The sequence below is a fragment of the Mobula birostris genome, chromosome 25 (assembly GCF_030028105.1).
Source record: "Mobula birostris isolate sMobBir1 chromosome 25, sMobBir1.hap1, whole genome shotgun sequence".
NCBI lineage: Eukaryota > Metazoa > Chordata > Chondrichthyes > Myliobatiformes > Myliobatidae > Mobula > Mobula birostris.
This window is the reverse complement of record NC_092394.1, coordinates 53,620,409-53,639,943: the sequence shown is the minus strand read 5'-3', so window position 1 is coordinate 53,639,943 and position 19,535 is coordinate 53,620,409. Positions and strand designations below refer to the sequence as shown.

Below are 19,535 nucleotides of genomic sequence, written 5' to 3'. Positions count from 1 at the left end.
TGCTCCCTGTAACCTTTGACACCAAGAACCTATCAACCTCTGCTTTAAATGTATAAGACCGACTTGGGTCACCACAACCATCTGCCGCAGTGAATTCCACGGATTCACAGTCCTCTGGCTAAAGAAATTTTTCCTCATGTCTTCTAAATAGATGTCCCTCTATTCTGTGGCTGTGCCCTGTGACCTGAGACTCGCCCCACTATAGAAATCATCCTCTCCATATCCACTCTCTGGCCTCTCATTATTCGATGGGTGCCAATGAGATTTCCCCTCATTTTTTCTAAACTCCAGCAAGTACAGGCCCAGAACAATCAAACGCTCCTCATATGTTAACCTTTCCATTTGCTAAATTTATTCTCATGAACCTCCAATGCCAGCAACTCTTAGATAGGGGGCCCTAAACTCCAATACTTCAACCGCAGTCTGACCAAGACCTTATACAACTTCAGCATTGCATCCTTGCTGTTGTATTCCAATCCTCTCAAAGAGTGCTAGCATTCCATTTGTCTTCCGCCTCCCTCCCTTGAAGAGTGATGTGACATTTGCATTTTTCCAGTCCTCTGAAACCATTTCACAATCTAGTAATTCTTGATAGATCATTACAAATGTCTCCACATTCTTTTCAAATACTGTACCTTTTTCAGAACACTGGGGCATAGCCTATCCGGTCCAAGTGACGTATCTACCTTCAGACCTTTCAACTTCCCAAGCACATTCTCCTCAGTGCTACCAGTTACACTGACTTCTGCCCACTGCACCTCTCTAATTTCTGGCATATTTTTAGTATCTTCCACAGTGAAGACTGACGCAAAATACTTAAGTTTGTCTGCCAATTCTTTATCCCCCATTACCACCTCTCCAGTGACATTTTCCAGCAGTCCCAATATTCACTCTTACTTCTCTTTTACTCTGTGTATCTGATCTTCAGACCATAAGATATTAGGAACAGAATTAGGCCATTCAGTCCAACAAATCTGCTCCATCATTCCATCATGGCTGATTTATTATTCCTGTCAAACCCATTCTCTTGTCTCTTCCCTGTGACCTTTAATGCCCTGATTAATTAAAAACCTATCAACTTCCGCTTTAAATGTATCAAATGACTTTTCTTGCATAGCCATCTGTGGCAATGAATTGCACAGATTCACCACCCTCTAGCTAAAGACGTTTTTCCTCATCTCTGTTCTAAATGGATGTCCTTGAATTTTGGGGCTACGCCCTCTGGTCCTAGATTCCTCCACTATAGGAAACATTTATTTCATATCAACTCCATCTGGGCCTTACAATAGATTTCAATGAGATCCCCCCTTAGTCTTCTAAACTCCAGCAAAAACAGGCCCAGAGCCATCAAACACTCCTCATGTGTTAACTGTTTCATTATTGGGGTCTTTCTCATGAACCTCTGGTGCCTCTCCGATGCCAGCATATCTTCTTGGATAAGGGGTGCTTATCTTTTTAGATAAGGGGTGCTAAAACTGCTTGCTCCTTGGCTTTGGTGACATTGGGTGAGAGGTGGTTGTTGTGGCACCATTCACCAGATTTTCAATCTTCCTCCTAAATGCTGATTTGTCACCACCTTTGATTCGGTCAACACAAGTCCAAGTATGAATTGATCTCTTGTCTGCTCACCCTTCTTTTTGAGAATATTCTATAACTGCTCTGAGTCACCCTAGCAGCTGGGATGCAACACACCAACCTGGCGTCTCTTTCCAGGCCACATAATTTTCTGTCCATCTCCCTATAGAGTTTCCTATCACTATAGCTCTACCCAACTTGACCCTTCCCTGTTGCGCCTCAGAGCTAGCCGCATTACCTCTGGCCTGGCTTCTGTTGCTGTGTCCTAATGGGCAATTTCCTCAGCAGTATCCAAATGGATATACTTGTGTGGAGTGGCCACAGGAGAACACTGCACTAACTGCTTACTCCCCTTGTGGTGGTCACCCATTCATCTGAAACCTGCATCTGGTGTGACTACCTCAGTAAAAGTCTTATCCAAGAGGTTTTCAGCCTCCCAGAAGGTCCCAAGTGCACGCAGTTGCAGCTCTGGTTCCTTGACCTTGTCAGTAGGAGCAGAAGTTGGGTGCAACTTGTAGATGTAGTTAGGTACCCTGGAATCCCACATTTTACAGCAGGAGCATTCCACTGCCTAAACTACTATCCTGCCAACACTTGTTATACCATTGTCTCTAACTTCTTGAGCTTAAGTTCTAAATCAATTAAATGATTGCAAATGACTCAGCCCCCTGAGTCTGTTTTCGTCGAAGCCTGTTGAGCCAAAGCCTGACCACTCTTAATACTGGCCCATTCCAACAATGGGCAGTCTGCTTACATCTTGTTTTTTTTTTATTGGCCCTTGCTAAGTTATAATAACTCAAGCAATCTCCTGCTTGGCAGACAAGTCCCAATAAGCTTCGTTCATTTTTTATACCTGGCACATAAAGTGCACAAGGAACTGTCTTCAACTCATGTCCTCGGCATTATTTATTTGTTTATGTTTGTATTGTTTATGTATTTGCACATTGATTGTTTGTCAGTCTTTGCATCGATTCCATTGCATTTCTTTGTTCTATTGTGAATACCTGCAAACAAAAATGGATCTGAGTAGTATGTGGTGACATATATGTACTTCGATAATAAATTTACTTTAAACTTGCTCTCTTGCTGAACCAATGGGTATGGTTTTCACTCAGCCACACTATCTGCCACATTTCTAATCGATCGTCACCATGAAGTCAACAAAATGTAGCCTGCTACTGCATACTCCACCATATCATTGCAGCCTTTATCTACACTGATTTGCATATCTAGCTTCAGTTTTGCGAAAGCTCTCCTTGCTATTGTTTCCTGTTCACCCTTAGGTTGTAAAGTATCTAACTGCCGCCCTGCTGTTCCTATTTTGGATTCTGTTATGTGACTGTAAACTTGTTTTCTGCTCTTCCTAACCACCCTTGAACCTTGGTGATCCCTGCCCTTGATAACGCACTGTGGTCTTTGTGCTTCTTACCCCAGTAATTTATTTTAGTTCTGTGTATCTCCCAATCCTTCTGCTCCATTGTTACCAGTTGTTGTGCCCACTGCTAGGGTCATATCACCACTAACCAAATCCTCCTTACTAAAAGCATTCTTTTATTCAGTCCCCATATGAAGTCTTTGATTATGCTTAAGGCTTTTCCAGTATCTCTTTTTCATTGCCCATCTCTTGTCCTTTTCCAAAAAATATTCGAAAGGTGTAGCTGCTCCTCTTAATGCTTGAGGATTATGTAAGTTTTCACAGTGCCCTTTTTTAATATAAGGTTATTGTTATTTTTATTTTGTATACTTGGCTCTTCAGGATAAGCTTACTTTCATTTTTTTTTAGTTACATTAAGAAGTCAATAGACAATAGTTGCAGGAGTAGGCCATTCAGCCCTTCAAGCCAGCACCGCCATTCACTGTGATCATGGCTGATCATCCACAATCAGTACCCTGTTCCTGCTTTCTCCCCATATCCCTTGACTCAGCAATCATTAAGAGCTCTATCTAACTCTTTCTTGAAAGCATCCAGAGAATTGGCCTCCACTGCCTTCTGAGGCAGAGCATTCCACAGATCCACAACTCTCTGGGTGAAAAAGTTTTTCCTCAACTCTGTTCTAAATAGCCTACCCCTTATTCTCAAATTGTAGTCTCTGGTTCTGGACTCCCCAAACATCGGGAACATGTTTCCTGCCTCTGGCGTGTCGGGTATGGAAGCGTCAATGCCCTTGAATGGAAAATCCTACAAACAAAATAGTGGATGCAGCTTGGTCCATTATGACTAAAACCCTCCCCACCACTGTCTACATGAGGCGTTGTTTCAGGAAAGCAGCATCCATCATCCAAGATCCCCACCACCGAAACTAGGCTCTCTTCTTGCTGTTGCCTTCAGGAGGAAGTTACAGGAGCTTCTGTTCTCACCACCAGGGACAGTTACTTCTGCTCAACCATCAGGCTCCTGAACCAAAGAGGATCGTTACACTCAATTTCACATGTCCTGTCATTGAAGTGTTTCCTCAACCTGTGGACTCTTCACCTCATGTTTTTGATGTTTATTGCTTATTTATTATTATTATTATTATTTCTTCTTTGTTGTCTTTTGCACACTGGCTGAATGCCTGAGTTGGTGTGGTCTTTCATGATTTTTTATGGATTTATTAAGTATGACTGCAAGAAAATGAATCTCAGGATTGAATATGGTGTCATTTATGTACTTTGATAATAAATGTACTTTGAAAGGTAACTTGGATGGTTTAATTTGCTTTGTTCCAAAGTGTGATATACCGGCCAAGTACAGTTTCTCAGTATTGTTTTAATTCTTATTAAAATGATCTGTAGAATATACGCTGTCTGTATGTCATGAGCTGAGATTGCATTGAAAGTTTGTTTTCTTCTGCTTTTGAGACCATATATTCAAGACCCTATTTTAAGATATTCAGCAAAACAGGCTTTGAAAGAGGAGGAAGTTCATAATGTTTGGTGCCTCTAGTTTTAGCTGCAGTTCATGTCCCATTGATCTGACTTTTTTTTTCTCTCTTCCAGTGGCCATGCTTCAGCAGCGACTAAAGGAGTTGGAGCAGGAAAAGGCTGATTACATGCGCAGGAAAGAACAGCTGGAATTAGAATTCAATCAGAAGAGAGCCAAATTCAAGGAGCTGTATCTCGCTAAAGAAGGTATTCTTATTTGGCTGTGAATTCAGGGCTGTCAGAAAAGAACTTTAAATGGTAGTGAAGTGAAACAAGCTACTTTTAAGTCTGTGCTATAGATAGCTGTGTAAAATCAAACCTTACAGCTGATGACGAGAATTTAGGAGAAAGCAGCGGTGCAAATACAATTAGAAAGGTTAAGTATCTATATTGTTGTCAGTTGTATAGCTTTGGCAGAGGAATAGCTTGCAGGTAAATTTCTTTTCCACCTGAGTATGATATGAAAGCCTGCTAAATTCTGGTGTGCAAGAATGGTCCTTTAGTTAGATTGATTAGTCTCACCTTCTGCACTGATTGCACTGCTGGCTGGTTGATGTATAATGTTATAAGTAATAATTCCACAATGGGATCTTGCTATTTCATCTTTCAGAGGTTAATTTTACCATATAACAAACCATATAACCATATAACAATTACAGCACAGAAACAGGCCATCTCGGCCCTTCTGGTCTGTGCCAAACTCTTACTCTCCCCTAGTCCCACCAACCTGCACTCAGCCCATAACCCTCCATTCCTTTCCTGTCCATATATCTATCCAATTTAACTTTAAGTGACAACATCGAACCTGCCTCAACCACTTCTGCTGGAAGCTCATTCCACACAGCTACCACTCTCTGAGTAAAGAAAATAATCTGCAGACGCTGTGATCAAAGCAATACTTTCAGTACGCTGGATGAACTCAGCAGGTCGGGCAGCATCAGTTAGAAACGATGAGTCGACGTTTCGGGCTGGAACCCTTCGTCAGGACTGAAGAATGAAAGTTGGGGAAGGATTTGAAAAATGCTTGTAGCTTCAGTTGAAAGACCAGTAATTTGAAAGACAAAGGGGTGGGGGAGGGGAAGCATTGACATCATAGCCCTGAAAACAATGGATAGTAGAAGAAGGAGGCGGAACCATGAGGGAGCTGGGTAGAGTGAAATAGGGATAGAGGAAGGAAGGGGGAGGGAATTACCAGAAGTTGGAGAATTCTATGTTCATACTAAGGGGCTGGAAACTACCTAGACAGTATATGAGGTGTTGCTTCTCCAACCTGAATCTAGCCTCATGGCAGTACAGGAGGCCATGTATGGACATATGTGACTGGGAATGGGAAGCAGAGTTGAAGTGGGTGGCTACCGGGCGATCCTGTCTGTTGTGGCGGATGGAGTGGAGGTGCTGGATGAAGCGGTCTCCCAATCTGCGTCAGGTTTCACCGATGTAGAGGAGGCCGCACTGAATGCAATAGATGACCCCAGTAGACTCACAAGTGAAGTGTTGCCTCACCTGGAAGGACTGAGGAGAACAAGTGTTGCTCTGAGTAAAGAAGTTCCCCCTCATGTTACCCCTAAACTTTTGTCCTCTAACTCTCAACTCATGTCCACTTGTTTGAATCTTCCCCACTCTCAATAGAAAAAGCCTAACCACGTCAACTCTGTCAATCCCCCTCATAATTTTAAGCACCTCTATCAAGTCCCTCCTCAACCTTCTGCGCTCCAAAGGATAAAGACCTAACTTGTTCAACCTTTCTCTGTAACTTAGGAGATGAAACCCAGGCAACATTTTAGTAAACCTCCTCTGTACTCTCTCAATTTTATTGACATCTTTCCTATAATTCGGTGACCAGAACTGTACACAATACTCCAAATTTGGCCTTACCAATGCCTTATACAATTTCAACATTACATCCCAACTCCTATACTCAATGCTCTGATTAATAAAGGCCAGCAAATCAAAAGCTTTCTTCACCACCCTATCCACATGAGATTCCACCTTCAGGGAACTATGCACCATTATTCCTAGATCCTTCTGTTCTACAGCATTCTTCAATGCCCTACCATTTACCATGTATGCCCTATTTTGATTAGTCCTACCAAAATGTAGCACCTCACATTTTTCAGCATTAAACTCCATCTGCCATCTTTCAACCCACTCTTCTAACTGTCCTAAATCTCTCTGCAAGCTTTGAAAACCTACCTCATCATCCACAACACCACCTATCTTAGTATCATCTGCATACTTACTAATCCAATTTACCACCCCATCATCCAGAACATTAATATATATGACAAACAACATTGGACCCAGTACAGATCCCTGAGGCACACCGCTACACACCGTCCTCCAATTCACCGCTACTCTCTGACGTCTCCCATCCAGCCACTGCTGAATCCATTTTACTACTTCCATATTCATGCCTAACGATTGAACTTTCCTAACTAACCTTCCGTGTGGAATCTTGTCAAAAGCCTTACTGAAGTCCATATAGACAACATCCACCGCTTTACCCTCGTCAGCTTTCTTAGTAACCTCATCAAAAAATTCAATAAGATTTGTCAGACATGACCTTCCATGCACAAATCCATGTTGACTGTTCCTAATCAGACCCTGTCTATTCAGATAATTATATATACAATCTCTAAGAATACTTTTCATCAATTTGCCCACCACTAACGTCAAACTCACAGGCCGATAATTGCTAGGTTTACCCTTTTGAAACAATGGAATCACATGAGCAATGCACCAATCCTTCGGCACCATCCCCGTTTCTAATGATATTTGAAATATTTCTGTCCGAGCCCCTGCTATTTCTACACTAACTTCCCTCAAGGTCCTAGGGAATATCTTGTCTGGACCCGGAGACTTATCCACTTTTATATTCCTTAAAAGTGCCAGTACTTCCTCTTCTTTAATCGTCATACCTTCCATAACTACCCTTCTTGTTTCCTTTACCTTACACCATTCAATATCCTTCTCCTTAGTGAATATCGAAGAAAAGAAATTGTTCAAAACCTCCCCCATCTCTTTTGGCTCCACGCATAGCCGTCCACTCTGATTCTCCAATTTTATCCCTCACTATCCTTTTGCTATTAACATAACTGTAGAAACCCTTTGGATTTATTTTCACCTTACTTGCCAAAGCAGCCTTGTATCTTCTTTTAACTTTTCTAATTTCTTTCTTAAGATTCTTTTTACATTCTTTATATTCCTCGAGCACCTCATTAACTCCAAGCTGCCTATATTTATTGTAGATCCCTCTTTTTTTCCAAACCAAGTTTCCTATATCCCTTGAAAACCATGGTTCTCTCAAGCTTTTAACCTTTCCTTTCAACCTAACAGGAACATAAAGATCCTGAACCCCCAAAATTTCACCTTTAAATGACCTCCATTTCTCTATTACATCCTTCCCATAAAACAAATTGTCCCAATCCACTCTTTCTAAATCCTTTTGCATCTCCTCAAAGTTAGCCTTTCTCCAATAGAGGGCTATGGGTAACCCTAGGTAATTTCTAAGGTAAGGACATGTTTGGCACAGCTTTGTGGGCCAAAGGGCCTGTATTGTGCTGTAGGTTTTCTGCGTTGGTTGAGGAATGATCATTGGGTGTGTGTCATTGTAGAAAATCCACCTGCTTCTCTTACAATTATCACTGAGGGATGCAAAGAAGTCCTCTGTTTAACATTATATTCTAAAGGTGTTCCTCTTTGCATCCACTACTATGTTGAGTGTAAGACTGTGTTGTCTTAGAACAGTACTGTCACTGAAGCACAATGTAACCAGGTAAGTGGATGAGTTTATTCCCTGTAAGTACTGATTTTCCACAAACTCTGCAAGTATCAGACTTTGTTCAGAATTAAGCTGCTAACCACATTGGAATTGTGAACTTTGATATCATACAGTTATCTGGATACCTAAGCAGTTCTAATTGTCAGTTCTATATTAGCATCACTATCTGTTTAAATCACACAGATCCTGTTGCATTCAGTTTACTAACAGAATTAATGTAAAATTACCTCCTGGATCCTTTCAGAGTTGAGCACTGTGGGAGCTATTGAAGTCATGAGCTTTGTGTTTTGTTTGAATTAGAAGTTGTTTTGGTGTTTTTATTTCCAGAAGAGCTGAAGCGACAGAATGTTGCATTACAGTCAGCAGAAGGTGATGTAACTCGACTGCAGGTCCAGCTCATGGAGGCAAATGCTGACATGGAGAATATAAAAGCGGTAGCTGCAGTGTCTGAGACGACCAAACAGGAGGCGATTGATGATGTGAAAAAGCAATGGCAGGAGGAAGTTGCTTCAATGCAAGCGATAATGAAAGGTAATGAGCAAAGTTATAATACGTTTATTCTTGAAGGTTTAGTTTTTCTCCTGAAATTATTTAATGAGGGTCACCTCCTTATTTGAACCATAAAGAAAACTAAAACTTTTGTTTGATTTATTCTTTTCAGAAGTTCCTTCTGTAGGTATCTAGAAAGGTAAAGATTGGAAAAGGTTAATAAGGACTCGTTATACATAGGAGAAATTAAACCAATACTTTGTCCATCTACACGGAAAAAGGTACTTAATACATCCCAGGAATTGTGGAGGGAAAATGAGAAGCTGAAGGAAATTAGAATTAGTGGAAAAAAAAAAGTAGTGGAGAAATTAGAGGGACTGAAACCTAGTATTCCTTGGCTTGATGACCTGCATCCCAGAATTTTAACAGAGGTAGCTATGAAAACACTGGTTTATCATCCTCCAAACTTCCATAAATTATAGATTGATAGCAAATATAGTGTACTAAAAGTGTGGAAAGTTAGAACCAACAACTACGGACAGGGTTGAAACAAAGCTTGAGTAGTGGAGAAAATTCAATAATTTATTATTAAGGAACATAGAACATAGAAATCTACAGCACATTACACGCCCTTCGGCCCACAATGTTATGCTGACCATGTAACCTACTCTAGAAACTACCTAGAGTTTCCCTAGCGCATATTTTCTAAGCTCCATGTACCTATTTAAGAGGCTCTTAAAAGACCCTATTGTATCTGCTTCCACCACTGCTGCTGGCAGTGCAAATGGTAACATAATATTTGATTAGGCGTTTGACAGCTCTGGGTCTGTACTCGCTGGAGTTTAGAAGAATGAGGGGTGGGGGGAGTCTCATTGAAACCAACGGGATATTGAAAGGCCTAGGTAGAGTGGATGTGTAGGGTATGTTTCAGCTTGTGGGAGAGTAGGACCAGAGGACACAACCGTAGAGTGGAAGGATGTCCCTTTAGAACAGAGATGAGGAACAATTTCTTCAGGCAGAGGATAGTGAATCTGTGGAGGCCAAGTCAACGAATATATTTAAAGCAGAGGTTCATAGGTTCTTCATTAGTAAAGGCATCAAAGGTTATGGGGGAGAAGAAGCAGAAGAACGGCAGTGAGAAAAAAATCAGTTATGTATAAATGACAAAGCATACTCGATGGGCTGATTGGCCTAATCTGTTCCTATGTTTTATGGTCTTGTGAACAACAGAAAATCCTAATGCACGCAGCATAAGGAATAAGGTGGATGATCTTGTTGTACAGCTACAGATTGGCAGGTATGATATTGTGGTCATCATTGAGACATGGCTAAAGGATGCATGTCTCTGGGAGCTGAACGTCCAAGGGTACACAGTGTATTGGAAGGATAGGAAGGTAGGCAGAGGGGGAGGCGTGGCTTTATTGGTAAGAAATGATATTAAATCATTAGAAAGAGGTGATATAGGATCGGAAGGTGCAGAATCTTTATGGGTTGAGCTAAGAAATCAGAGGGGTAAAAGGACCCTGATGGCAGTTATTTATAGGCCTCCAAACAGCTGCAGTGATGTAGACTACAAATTACAACAGGAAATAGAAAAGGCTTGTCAGAAGGGCAGTGTTCTGATAATTGTGGGGGATTTTAACATGCGAGTGGATTGGGAAAATCAGGTTGGCACTGGATCTCGAGAGAGGATTTGTAGAATGTCTGCGAGATGGCTTTTTAGAACAGCTTGTTGTTGAGCCCACTAGGAGATCGGCTGTACTGGGTTGGGTATTGTGTAATGAACCGGAGATGATTAGAGAGATTGAGGTGAAGGAACTCTTAGGAGGCAGTGATCATAACGTGATTGAGCTCACTGTGAAATTTGAAAAAGAGAAGCCGAAATCTGATGTGTTGGTATTTCAGTGGAGTAAAGGAAATTACAGTGGCATGAAAGAGGAACTGGCCAAAGTTGACTGGAAAGGGACACTGGCGGGAAAGACAGCAGAGCAGCAGTGGCTGGAGTTTATGCGAGAAGTGAGGAAGGTGCAAGACAGGTATATTCCAAAAAAGAAAAAATTTTCGAATGGAAAAAGGATGCAACTGTGTTTGACAAGAGAAGTCAAAGCCAAACTTAAAGGAAAGGAGAGGGCATACAAGGAAGCAAAAATTAGTGGGAAGACAGAGAATTGGGAAGTTTTTAAAACCTTACAAAAGGAAACTAAGAAGGTCATTAAGAGGGAAAAGATTAACTATGAAAGGAAGCTAGCAAATAATATCAAAGAGGATACTAAAAGCTTTTTCAAGTATATAAAGAGTAAAAGACAGGTGAGAGTAGATATAGGACCAATAGAAAATGATGCTGGAGAAATTGTAGTGAGAGATAGGGAGATGGTGGAGGAACTGAACGAGTATTTTGCATCAGTCTTCACTGAGGAAGACATCAGCAGTATACCGGGCACAGAAGGGTGGCAGGGAAGAGAAGTGTGTGTAGTCACAATTACGACAGAGAAAGTACTCAGGAAGCTGAATAGTCTAAAGGTAGATAAATCTCCCAGACTAGATGGAATGCACCCTCGTGTTCTGAAGGAAGTAACTGTGGAGATTACGGAGGCGATTAGCGATGATCTTTCAAAAGTGGATAGATTCTGGCATGGTTCCGGAGGACTGGAAGATTGCAAATGTCACTCCGCTATTTAAGAAGAGGGCAAGGAAGCAAAAAGGAAATTATAGACCTGTTAGCTAGACATTGGTGGTTGGGAAGTTATTGGAGTCGATTGTCAAGGATGAGGTTACAGAGTACCTGGAGGCATATGACAAGATAGGCAGAACTCAGCATGGATTCCTTAAAGGAAAATCCTGCCTGACAAACCTATTACAATCTTTTGAGGAAATTACAAGTAGGCTAGACAAGGGAGATGCAGTGGATGTTGTATATTTGGATTTTCAGAAGGCCTTTGACAAGGTGCCACACGTGAGGCTACTTAACAAGATAAGAGCCCATGGAATTACGGGAAAGTTACATACGTGGATAGAGTGTTGGCTGATTGGCAGGAAGCAGAGAGTGGGAATAAAGGGATCCTATTCTGGTTGGCTGCCGGTTACCAGTGGTGTTCCACAGGGGTCTCTGTTGGGGCTGCTTCTTTTTACATTGTACATCAACGATTTGGATTATGGAATAGATGGCTTTGTGGTTAAGTTTACTGACGATACGAAGATAGGTGGAGGGGCCGGTAGTGCTGAGGAAACGGAGAGTCTGCAGAGAGACTTGGATAGATTGGAAGAATGGGCAAAGAAGTGGTAAATGAAATACAATGTTGGAAAGTGTATGGTTATGCACTTTGGCAGAAGAAATAAATGGGTAGACTATTATTTAAATGGGGAAATAATTCAAAGTTCTGAGATGCAGTGGAACTTGGGAGTCCTCGTACAGAATACCCATAAAGTTAACCTCCAGGTTGAGTCGGTGGTGAAGAAGGCGAATGCAATGTTGGCATTCATTTCTAGAGGAATAGAGTATAGGAGCAGGGATGTGATGCTGAGGCTCTATAAGGCGCTGGCGAGACCTCACTTGGAGCACTGTGGGCAGTTTTGGTCTCCTTATTTAAGAAGGGATGCGCTGACATTGGAGAGGGTACAGAGAAGATTCACTAGAATGATTCCGGGAATGAGAGGGTTAACATATGAGGAACATTTGTCCGCTCTTGGACTGTACTCCTTGGAGTTTAGAAGAATGAGGGGAGACCTCAGAAACATTTCGAATGTTGAAAGGCGTGGACAGAGTGGATGTGGCAAAGTTGTTTCCCCATGATGGGGGAAGTCTAGTACGAGAGGGCATGACTTAAGGATTGAAGGGCACCCATTCAGAACAGAAATGCGAAGAAATTTTTTTAGTCAGAGGGTGGTGAATCTATGGAACTTGTTGCCACGAGCAACAGTGGAAGCCAAGTCATTGGGTGTATTTAAGGCAGAGATTGATAGGTATCTGAGTAGCCAGGGCATCAAGGTTATGGTGAGAAGGCGGGGGAGTGGGACTAAATGGGAGAATGGATCAGCTCATGATAAAATGGCAGAGCAGACTCGATGGGCCGAATGGCCGACTTCTGCTCCTTTGTCTTATGGTCTTATGGTCTAATGGTGTGCTGGTGCTAGATTAACTGATTACATTGTGACTGATGTAGATGGCTGGTAGGAGAATCAAGAGGTAGTTAGTGGGCATGTAAGAGGATCCATTACAAGAAATTAAGAGAGGGAATGTGTCTGCTGGAAGAGTTGACCCAACCTCAACAGACAGAACGGCCTCGAGTCATTAGGAAGTGCAGAACATGAGAAAATAGTAATAGAACTGGGCCAATAAATCTTTCTGGATTCATGAAAAGAAAATCATGTTGAACATTCATTTTTTTTTGAGGGTGTATCAATAGAAGAGATTGGGTTTTAGAAGGCTTTTGATGGGATGCCATGCAGTAGGTTTAATTGATATATGTGTGTCGGGCATTATATGCTGTTGTTGATTGGCAGTCACTTTGCAGACAAAAGGAATTGCAATAAATGTATAACTTTCAGATTTGGACATTAAAACTAGTGGACGCAGCAGGAATTGGTAGCTGTTCACAATTTGATTCGTACAATTAGACTGCACAGAACCAGGCACTTTGGCCCCACTCATCCATGCTGACCAAGTTGCCTGCTCAGGCAAGCCCCATTTAAGTGCATTTGGCCTGCATCTCTCTAAACCTTTCTATCCACACAGCTTGTTACATATACTCACCATCCTCTCTGATAAGAGTCCCCTCAGATCCTTGTTAAGTCTTTCCCCTCTCACCTTTGCCGTCTTGATTTTGACTAATCTACCTTGGGAGAAAGACGGTGAGCATTCACTTTGTCAGGATGTTTATATACCTCCCATAAGGTCACCCAACAAATGTGACCTCGCCAGTACATGATATCCCAACTCTTGTCGTAACCCACAAAGACAAGCATGCCATGCAGTTTCACTGCATTGTGTTGCTGCTTTCAGGAAATTATATACTTGGACCCCTTGGTCTCATGTTCTACTATACTTCCCATGATACTCCCATTAACTCTATAAATTTACAGAGTAGTTGACATTTAGAGCATGCTACCAGTGGAGGTAGTGGAACTGGATACATCAGAGGCATTGAGGCAGACACTTAAACAGACAAGGCATAAAAAAGATATTGTCCTAATAAAGGCAGATGGCAATAGTGTAGATGGCCAAAACAGTTTGGCCTGGAAGTGGTGGCCTGAGAGTTGCATGACCTCAGCATTTGAGATATTGGAGAATTTACGTATGGTTGGTTTGGAGTGTATTTAGTATATGGCAGATGAATATTTGATGTTTTCAAAAACTTGCTATGTGGAAATGCAGTAATAGAAATCAAGCTCAAAATGCAAGAAGGTTGGGAGTGTAATTCTCCTAGCTACAGGATACTTGGGAAAATGGGAAAGAAGAGTGGCATGGTAGTGTCATGGTTAGCGTTGCGCTATTACAGTGCCTGTGGCCCAGGTGTAATTCTCATCATTGCCCGTAAGCAGTTTGTATGTTCTCTTCTGGGTGGGTTCCTATGGGTGCTCAGGATTCCTCTCACATCCCAAGGATGTATAGGTTAGTAGGTTAGTTAGTCTCATGGGTGTAATTGGGCCAGAAGGGCCTGTTGCCATACTGTATCTATAATTTAAAAAAATAAAATAAGCCAAATATATGAAATGCAGCTTTGCATTTGAAATGGCAGAACAATCACAAAAATTGTATGTGGTAAATAAAGGTGGCAAAGAATGATGTCATATCAGCAGTTTGAATCCTGTTTAAATATGAGGACAGTGCCAGAGCCCAGGAGAACTGCATTGATTTCAAATATAGACCGGTGTTTATAAAAGCTAAGCAATATGAACCTGGCAGCTGTGACCCAATCATATGACCATCAATGCTGGTATGGGTGAGGTGGGCTGTACACTTCTACAATTCTGCATTTGGAAAAGACAGTGGACAAAAATTGTAAAAAGAGGATGTGAAAACAGGATGTACATGTCTATTCCTCCACTTCTCATGGGCTATTTGATCCACTGCCTCAGGGCTTTTTGCACAGATTTTCTTTAATCTGCAGTGGCATGCAAAAGTTTGGGCACCCCTGGTCAAAATTTCTGTTACTATGAATAGCTAAGCGAGTAAAAGATGACCTGATTTCCAAAAGGCATAAAGTAAAGATGACACATGTCTTTAATACTTTAAGCAAGATTACTTTATTTCCATCTTTTACAGTTTCAAAGTAGCAAGAAAGGAAAAGGGCCCAAAACAAAAGTTTGGGCACCCTGCATGATCAGTACTTAGTAACACCCCCTTTGGCAAGTATCACAGCTTGTAAATGCGTTCTGTAGCCAGCTAAGAGTCTTTCAAGTCAAGTCGCTTTTTATTGTCATTTCGACCATAAACTGCTGGTACAGTGCACAGTAAAAATGAAACAACGTTCCTCCAGGACCATGGTGCTACATGAAACAACACAAAACTACACTAGACTACAGACCTACACAGGACTACATAAAGCGCACAAAACAGTGCAGGGCAGTACAATACGTAACAGACAAGACAATAGGCACAGTAGAGGACAAATTACAATATAACAAATGATGTGGATGTCAGTCTAGTCTCTGGGTATTGAGGAGTCTGATCGCTTGGGGGAAGAAACTGTTGCCCAGTCGGGTTGTGAGAGCCCGAATGCTTCAGTACCTTTTGCCAGATGGCAGGAGGGAGAAGAGTTTGTATGAGGGGTGCGTGGGGTCCTTCACAATGCTGTTGGCTTTACGGGTGCAGCGTATAGTGTAAATGTCTGTAATGGCGGGAAGAGAGACCCCGATGATCTTCTCAGCTGACCTCACTATCCACTGCAGGGTTTTGCGATCCAAGACGGTGCAATTCCCGAACCAGGCAGTGATGCAGCTGCTCAGGATGCTCTCAACACAACCTCTGTAGAATGTGGTGAGGATGGGGGGGTGGGAGATGGACTTTTCTCGGCCTTTGCAGAAAGTAGAGACGCTGCTGGGCTTTCTTGGCTGTGGAGCTGGTGTTGAGGGACCAGGTGAGATTCTCCGCCAGGTGAACACCAAGAAACTTGGTGTTCTTAACGATCTCAAAGGAGGAGCATTCAGTGGAGAGTGGTCACTCAGTGTATTCCTGAAGTCAACAACCATCACTTTTGTTCACATTCAGAGGCAAGTTGTTGGCTCTGCACCAGTCCGTTAGCCGCTGCACCTCCTCTCTGTGTGCTGACTCATCGTTCTTGCTGATGAGACCCACCACGGTCGTGTCATCGGTGAACTTGATGTGATTCGAGCTGTGTATTGCTGCACAGTCATGGGTCAGCAGAGTGAACAGCAGTGGACTGAACACACAGCCCTGGGGGGCCCCCGTGCTCAGTGTGATGGTGTTGGAGATGCTGCTCCCAATCCGGACTGACTGAGGTCTCCCAGTCAGGAAGTCAAGGATCCTGTTGCAGAGGGAGGTGTTCAGGCCCAGCAGTTTCAGCTTTCCAATCAGGTGCTGAGGAATGATTGTGTTGAATGCTGAACTGAAGTCTATGAATAGCATTCGAACATGTATGTCTTTTTTGTCCAGGTGGGTGAGGGCCTGGTGGAAGGTGGTCATGATGGCGTTGTTTGTTGAGTGGTTGGGACGATACGTGAACTGCAGGGGGTCCAGTGAGGGGGGCAGCAGGGTCTTGACGTGCCTCATGATGAACTTCTCGAAACACTTGTTCTTGTTTGGGGGATTTTCGCCCAATCTTCCTTGCAAAAGGCTTCTAGTTCTGTGAGATTCTTGGGCTGCCTTGCATGCACTGCTCTTTTGAGGTCTATCCACAGATTTTTGATGATGTTTAGGTCAGGGGACTGTGAGGGCCATGGCAAAACCTTCAGCTTGCGCCTCTTGAGGTAGTCCATTGTGGATTTTTGAGGTGTGTTTAGGATCATTATCCTGTTGTAGAAGCCATCCTCTTTTCATCTTCAGCTTTTTCATGAAATTCTGCACCCTTTTTTCTCCGAACATACCTTTGCTCATTGCGGCCAAAAAGTTCTATTTTAACCTCATCAGTCCACAGGGCTTGTTTTTAAAATGCATCAGGCTTGTTTAGATGTTCCTTTGCAAACTTCTGATGCTGAATTTTGTGTTGAGGACGCAGGAAAGGTTTTCTCCTGATGACTCTTCCATATTTGTGCAGGTGTCGCTGCACAGTAGGACAGTGCACCACCACTCCAGAGTTTGCTAAGTCTTCCTGTAGGTCTTTTGTAGTCAAAAGGGGGTTTTGATTTCCCTTTCTAGGAATCCTATGAGCAGTTCTCTCGGAAGGTTTTCTTGGTCTTCCAGACCTCAACTTGACCTCCGCCATTCCTGTTAACTGCCATTTCTTAGTTACATTACAGGCTGAGGAAACGGCTACCTGAAAACACTTTGCTATCTTCTTATAGCCTTCTCCTGCTTTGTGGCCATCATTTATTTTAATTTTCAGAGTGGTAGGCAGCTGCTTAGAGGAGCCCATGGCTGCTGGTTGTTGGGACAAGGTTTGAGGAGTCAGGGTATTTATAAAACTTTGAAATTTGCATCACCTGATCTTTCCTAACGATGACTGTGAACAAGCCATTAGCCCTAACAAGCTAATTAAGGTCTGAGACCTTGGTAAAAGTTATCTGAGAGCTCAAATCTCTTGGGGTGCCCAAACTTTTGCATGGTGCTCCTTTCCTTTTTTTCCACTCTAAAATTGTACAAAACAAAAATAATACACTAATCTTGCTTAAAATGTTGAAAAGAAAGTTTCATCTTTAACTTTATGACTTTTGGAGATCAGTTCTTCTTCTACTCACTTAACTATTCACAGTAACAGAAATTTTGACCAGGGGTGCCCAACTTTTGCATGCCACTGTATAATGGGGTAAGTTTTTCAGGAGTGTCATTAATTATGTTAAATTTATCTATTTCTGCTATTAAAGTATATTTAAGAAGGCTTTCATTGAAAACACTTTCTGTTTCCTGTTTAAACAAGAAAATTCTAACAGGAGCCTTTTATTGTATGTTCTAAACTTCTACAGAGACACTGAGAGAATATGAAATTCAGTTTCATCACCGTCTAGAGCAAGAACGCTCACAGTGGGCACAGTATAAGGAAGCAGTGGAACGTGAGTTGACTGATCTAAGGAGACGTTTGTCCGAAGGACAAGGAGAAAACAACCTAGAAAATGAAATGAAAAAAGTGAGTATGCTGATTTGTACGCAGTGATAGATCTTGAATCTATCTTGAAAGATTTTATGGTGGTTGGTGATACTGAGCATCAACTATGATGGGATATTTTGACTGCAATTAGCTCTATTATGAAGTCAATAACCAATGTATGAAAAGTTCTTTCAGTTAAATATCTTCCAAATTGTTTGTACACTTTATTAGGCAGTCATTCCTGCTTTCTTGCATTTTCATCCTAGGCGCAGGAAGATGCTGAGAAGTTGCGATCGGTGGTGATGCCCATGGAAAAGGAAATAGGAGCCCTCAAAGAAAAGCTGTCAACAGCTGAAGAAAAGGTTAAAGAATTAGAAGCCTCAAAGGTGAGCTCTGAAAACAGAATTAGTGAATATTACGATCCACTTAAGAATGGACCTTAGGAGTGTTGATGTACTGAGACACCATGGGGTGCAAGTCCATAGCTCCTTGGAAATGGCAACAGGGGTCAGTAGATGAAGAAGGATTTGGTTTGTAAAAAAAAAAAGTGCCAGAGGTGACACTTAGCCAGCAGTAGAACACTTTTATATTCATGTTCAGACTTTTAAAATTGTAAATCTCAAATACTGTAGCAACAATTGGGTGTTAAGTCATTTAAGTACATTAGCAATCTTACAATCGACCAGTGGAGACTCGGCAGAGAGTGGCACTAGGAAAAGGAAGTGGTAGCCACATCTGCTTCACAATCAACTCGTGGTTAGTGCTCAGAGGTGGCAGTCCTTACTCTTCCAGAAGACTTGGTGGTTAAGTGTTGATGTCACCTTCAACATCAGAATCAGGAATATTGTCACTGATGCTAGTCATGAAATGTTCTGTGGTGGCAGTACAGTGAAGACATAACAAATTACTATAAGTTACAATAAAAGATAAGTAGTGTAAAAGGAATTGCAAGATGATGCTCATGGATTCATGGACCGATCAGAAACCTGATGGCAGAGGGAAAGAAGCTGCTCCTAAAATATTGAATGTGGTTCATCAGGCTCCTGTACCTCCCCCGATGGTATAAAGAGAAGAGGGCATGTCCAACATGTGGAGGATCCTTAATGATGAGGCACTGCCTTTTTAAGTAACATGCTCAATCACTGCCGTCCCACTATCAGAGACACTAATGCCACATCCCTCACCACACTTTGGTAAATCTGACCACTTGGCTATGCTGCTCCTTCCAGAGACTGAGGAGTGCAATACTAACGGTGAGAACTGTGAAAAGCTGGTTAAAGGAGCAAGTGGAGCAAAAATAGGACTACTTTGAATCAGTGGACTGGGTCACGTTCAAGGATTTGTGAGCAGAACTGAATGGATGTGCTTTAGTTATCACCCACTTAATAAAAAAAACTATGGAGACAAGTGTGTACCCACAAAATATTCTACATCTTTCCCAACCAGAAGATCTGTGGTGTTTAGGAGAGCAATCCAGAGTTGTACAAGAAATCCAGGTATGGTTTCCAGAATTGAATTGACTTTATTTTTACATCCTTGGCACACGTGGGGAGTAAAAAATCTTTTACGTTACGCCTCCGTCTGAA

General features: G+C 42.1%; 1 protein-coding gene across 3 annotated transcripts in view; it reads left to right on the top strand.

Moving 5' to 3' along the window:
* rabep1 (rabaptin, RAB GTPase binding effector protein 1) overlaps nt 1-19,535 on the top strand; it is a 129,929-nt gene that overhangs the window by 20,066 nt on the left and 90,328 nt on the right. For all 3 annotated transcript variants that reach the window (XM_072242926.1, XM_072242927.1, XM_072242925.1), the window contains exons 2-5: nt 4,555-4,686; nt 8,588-8,791; nt 17,828-17,988; nt 18,216-18,335. In XM_072242926.1, the coding sequence (XP_072099027.1) occupies nt 4,555-4,686; nt 8,588-8,791; nt 17,828-17,988; nt 18,216-18,335 (617 nt within the window). The remainder of the gene's footprint in view (nt 1-4,554; nt 4,687-8,587; nt 8,792-17,827; nt 17,989-18,215; nt 18,336-19,535) is intronic.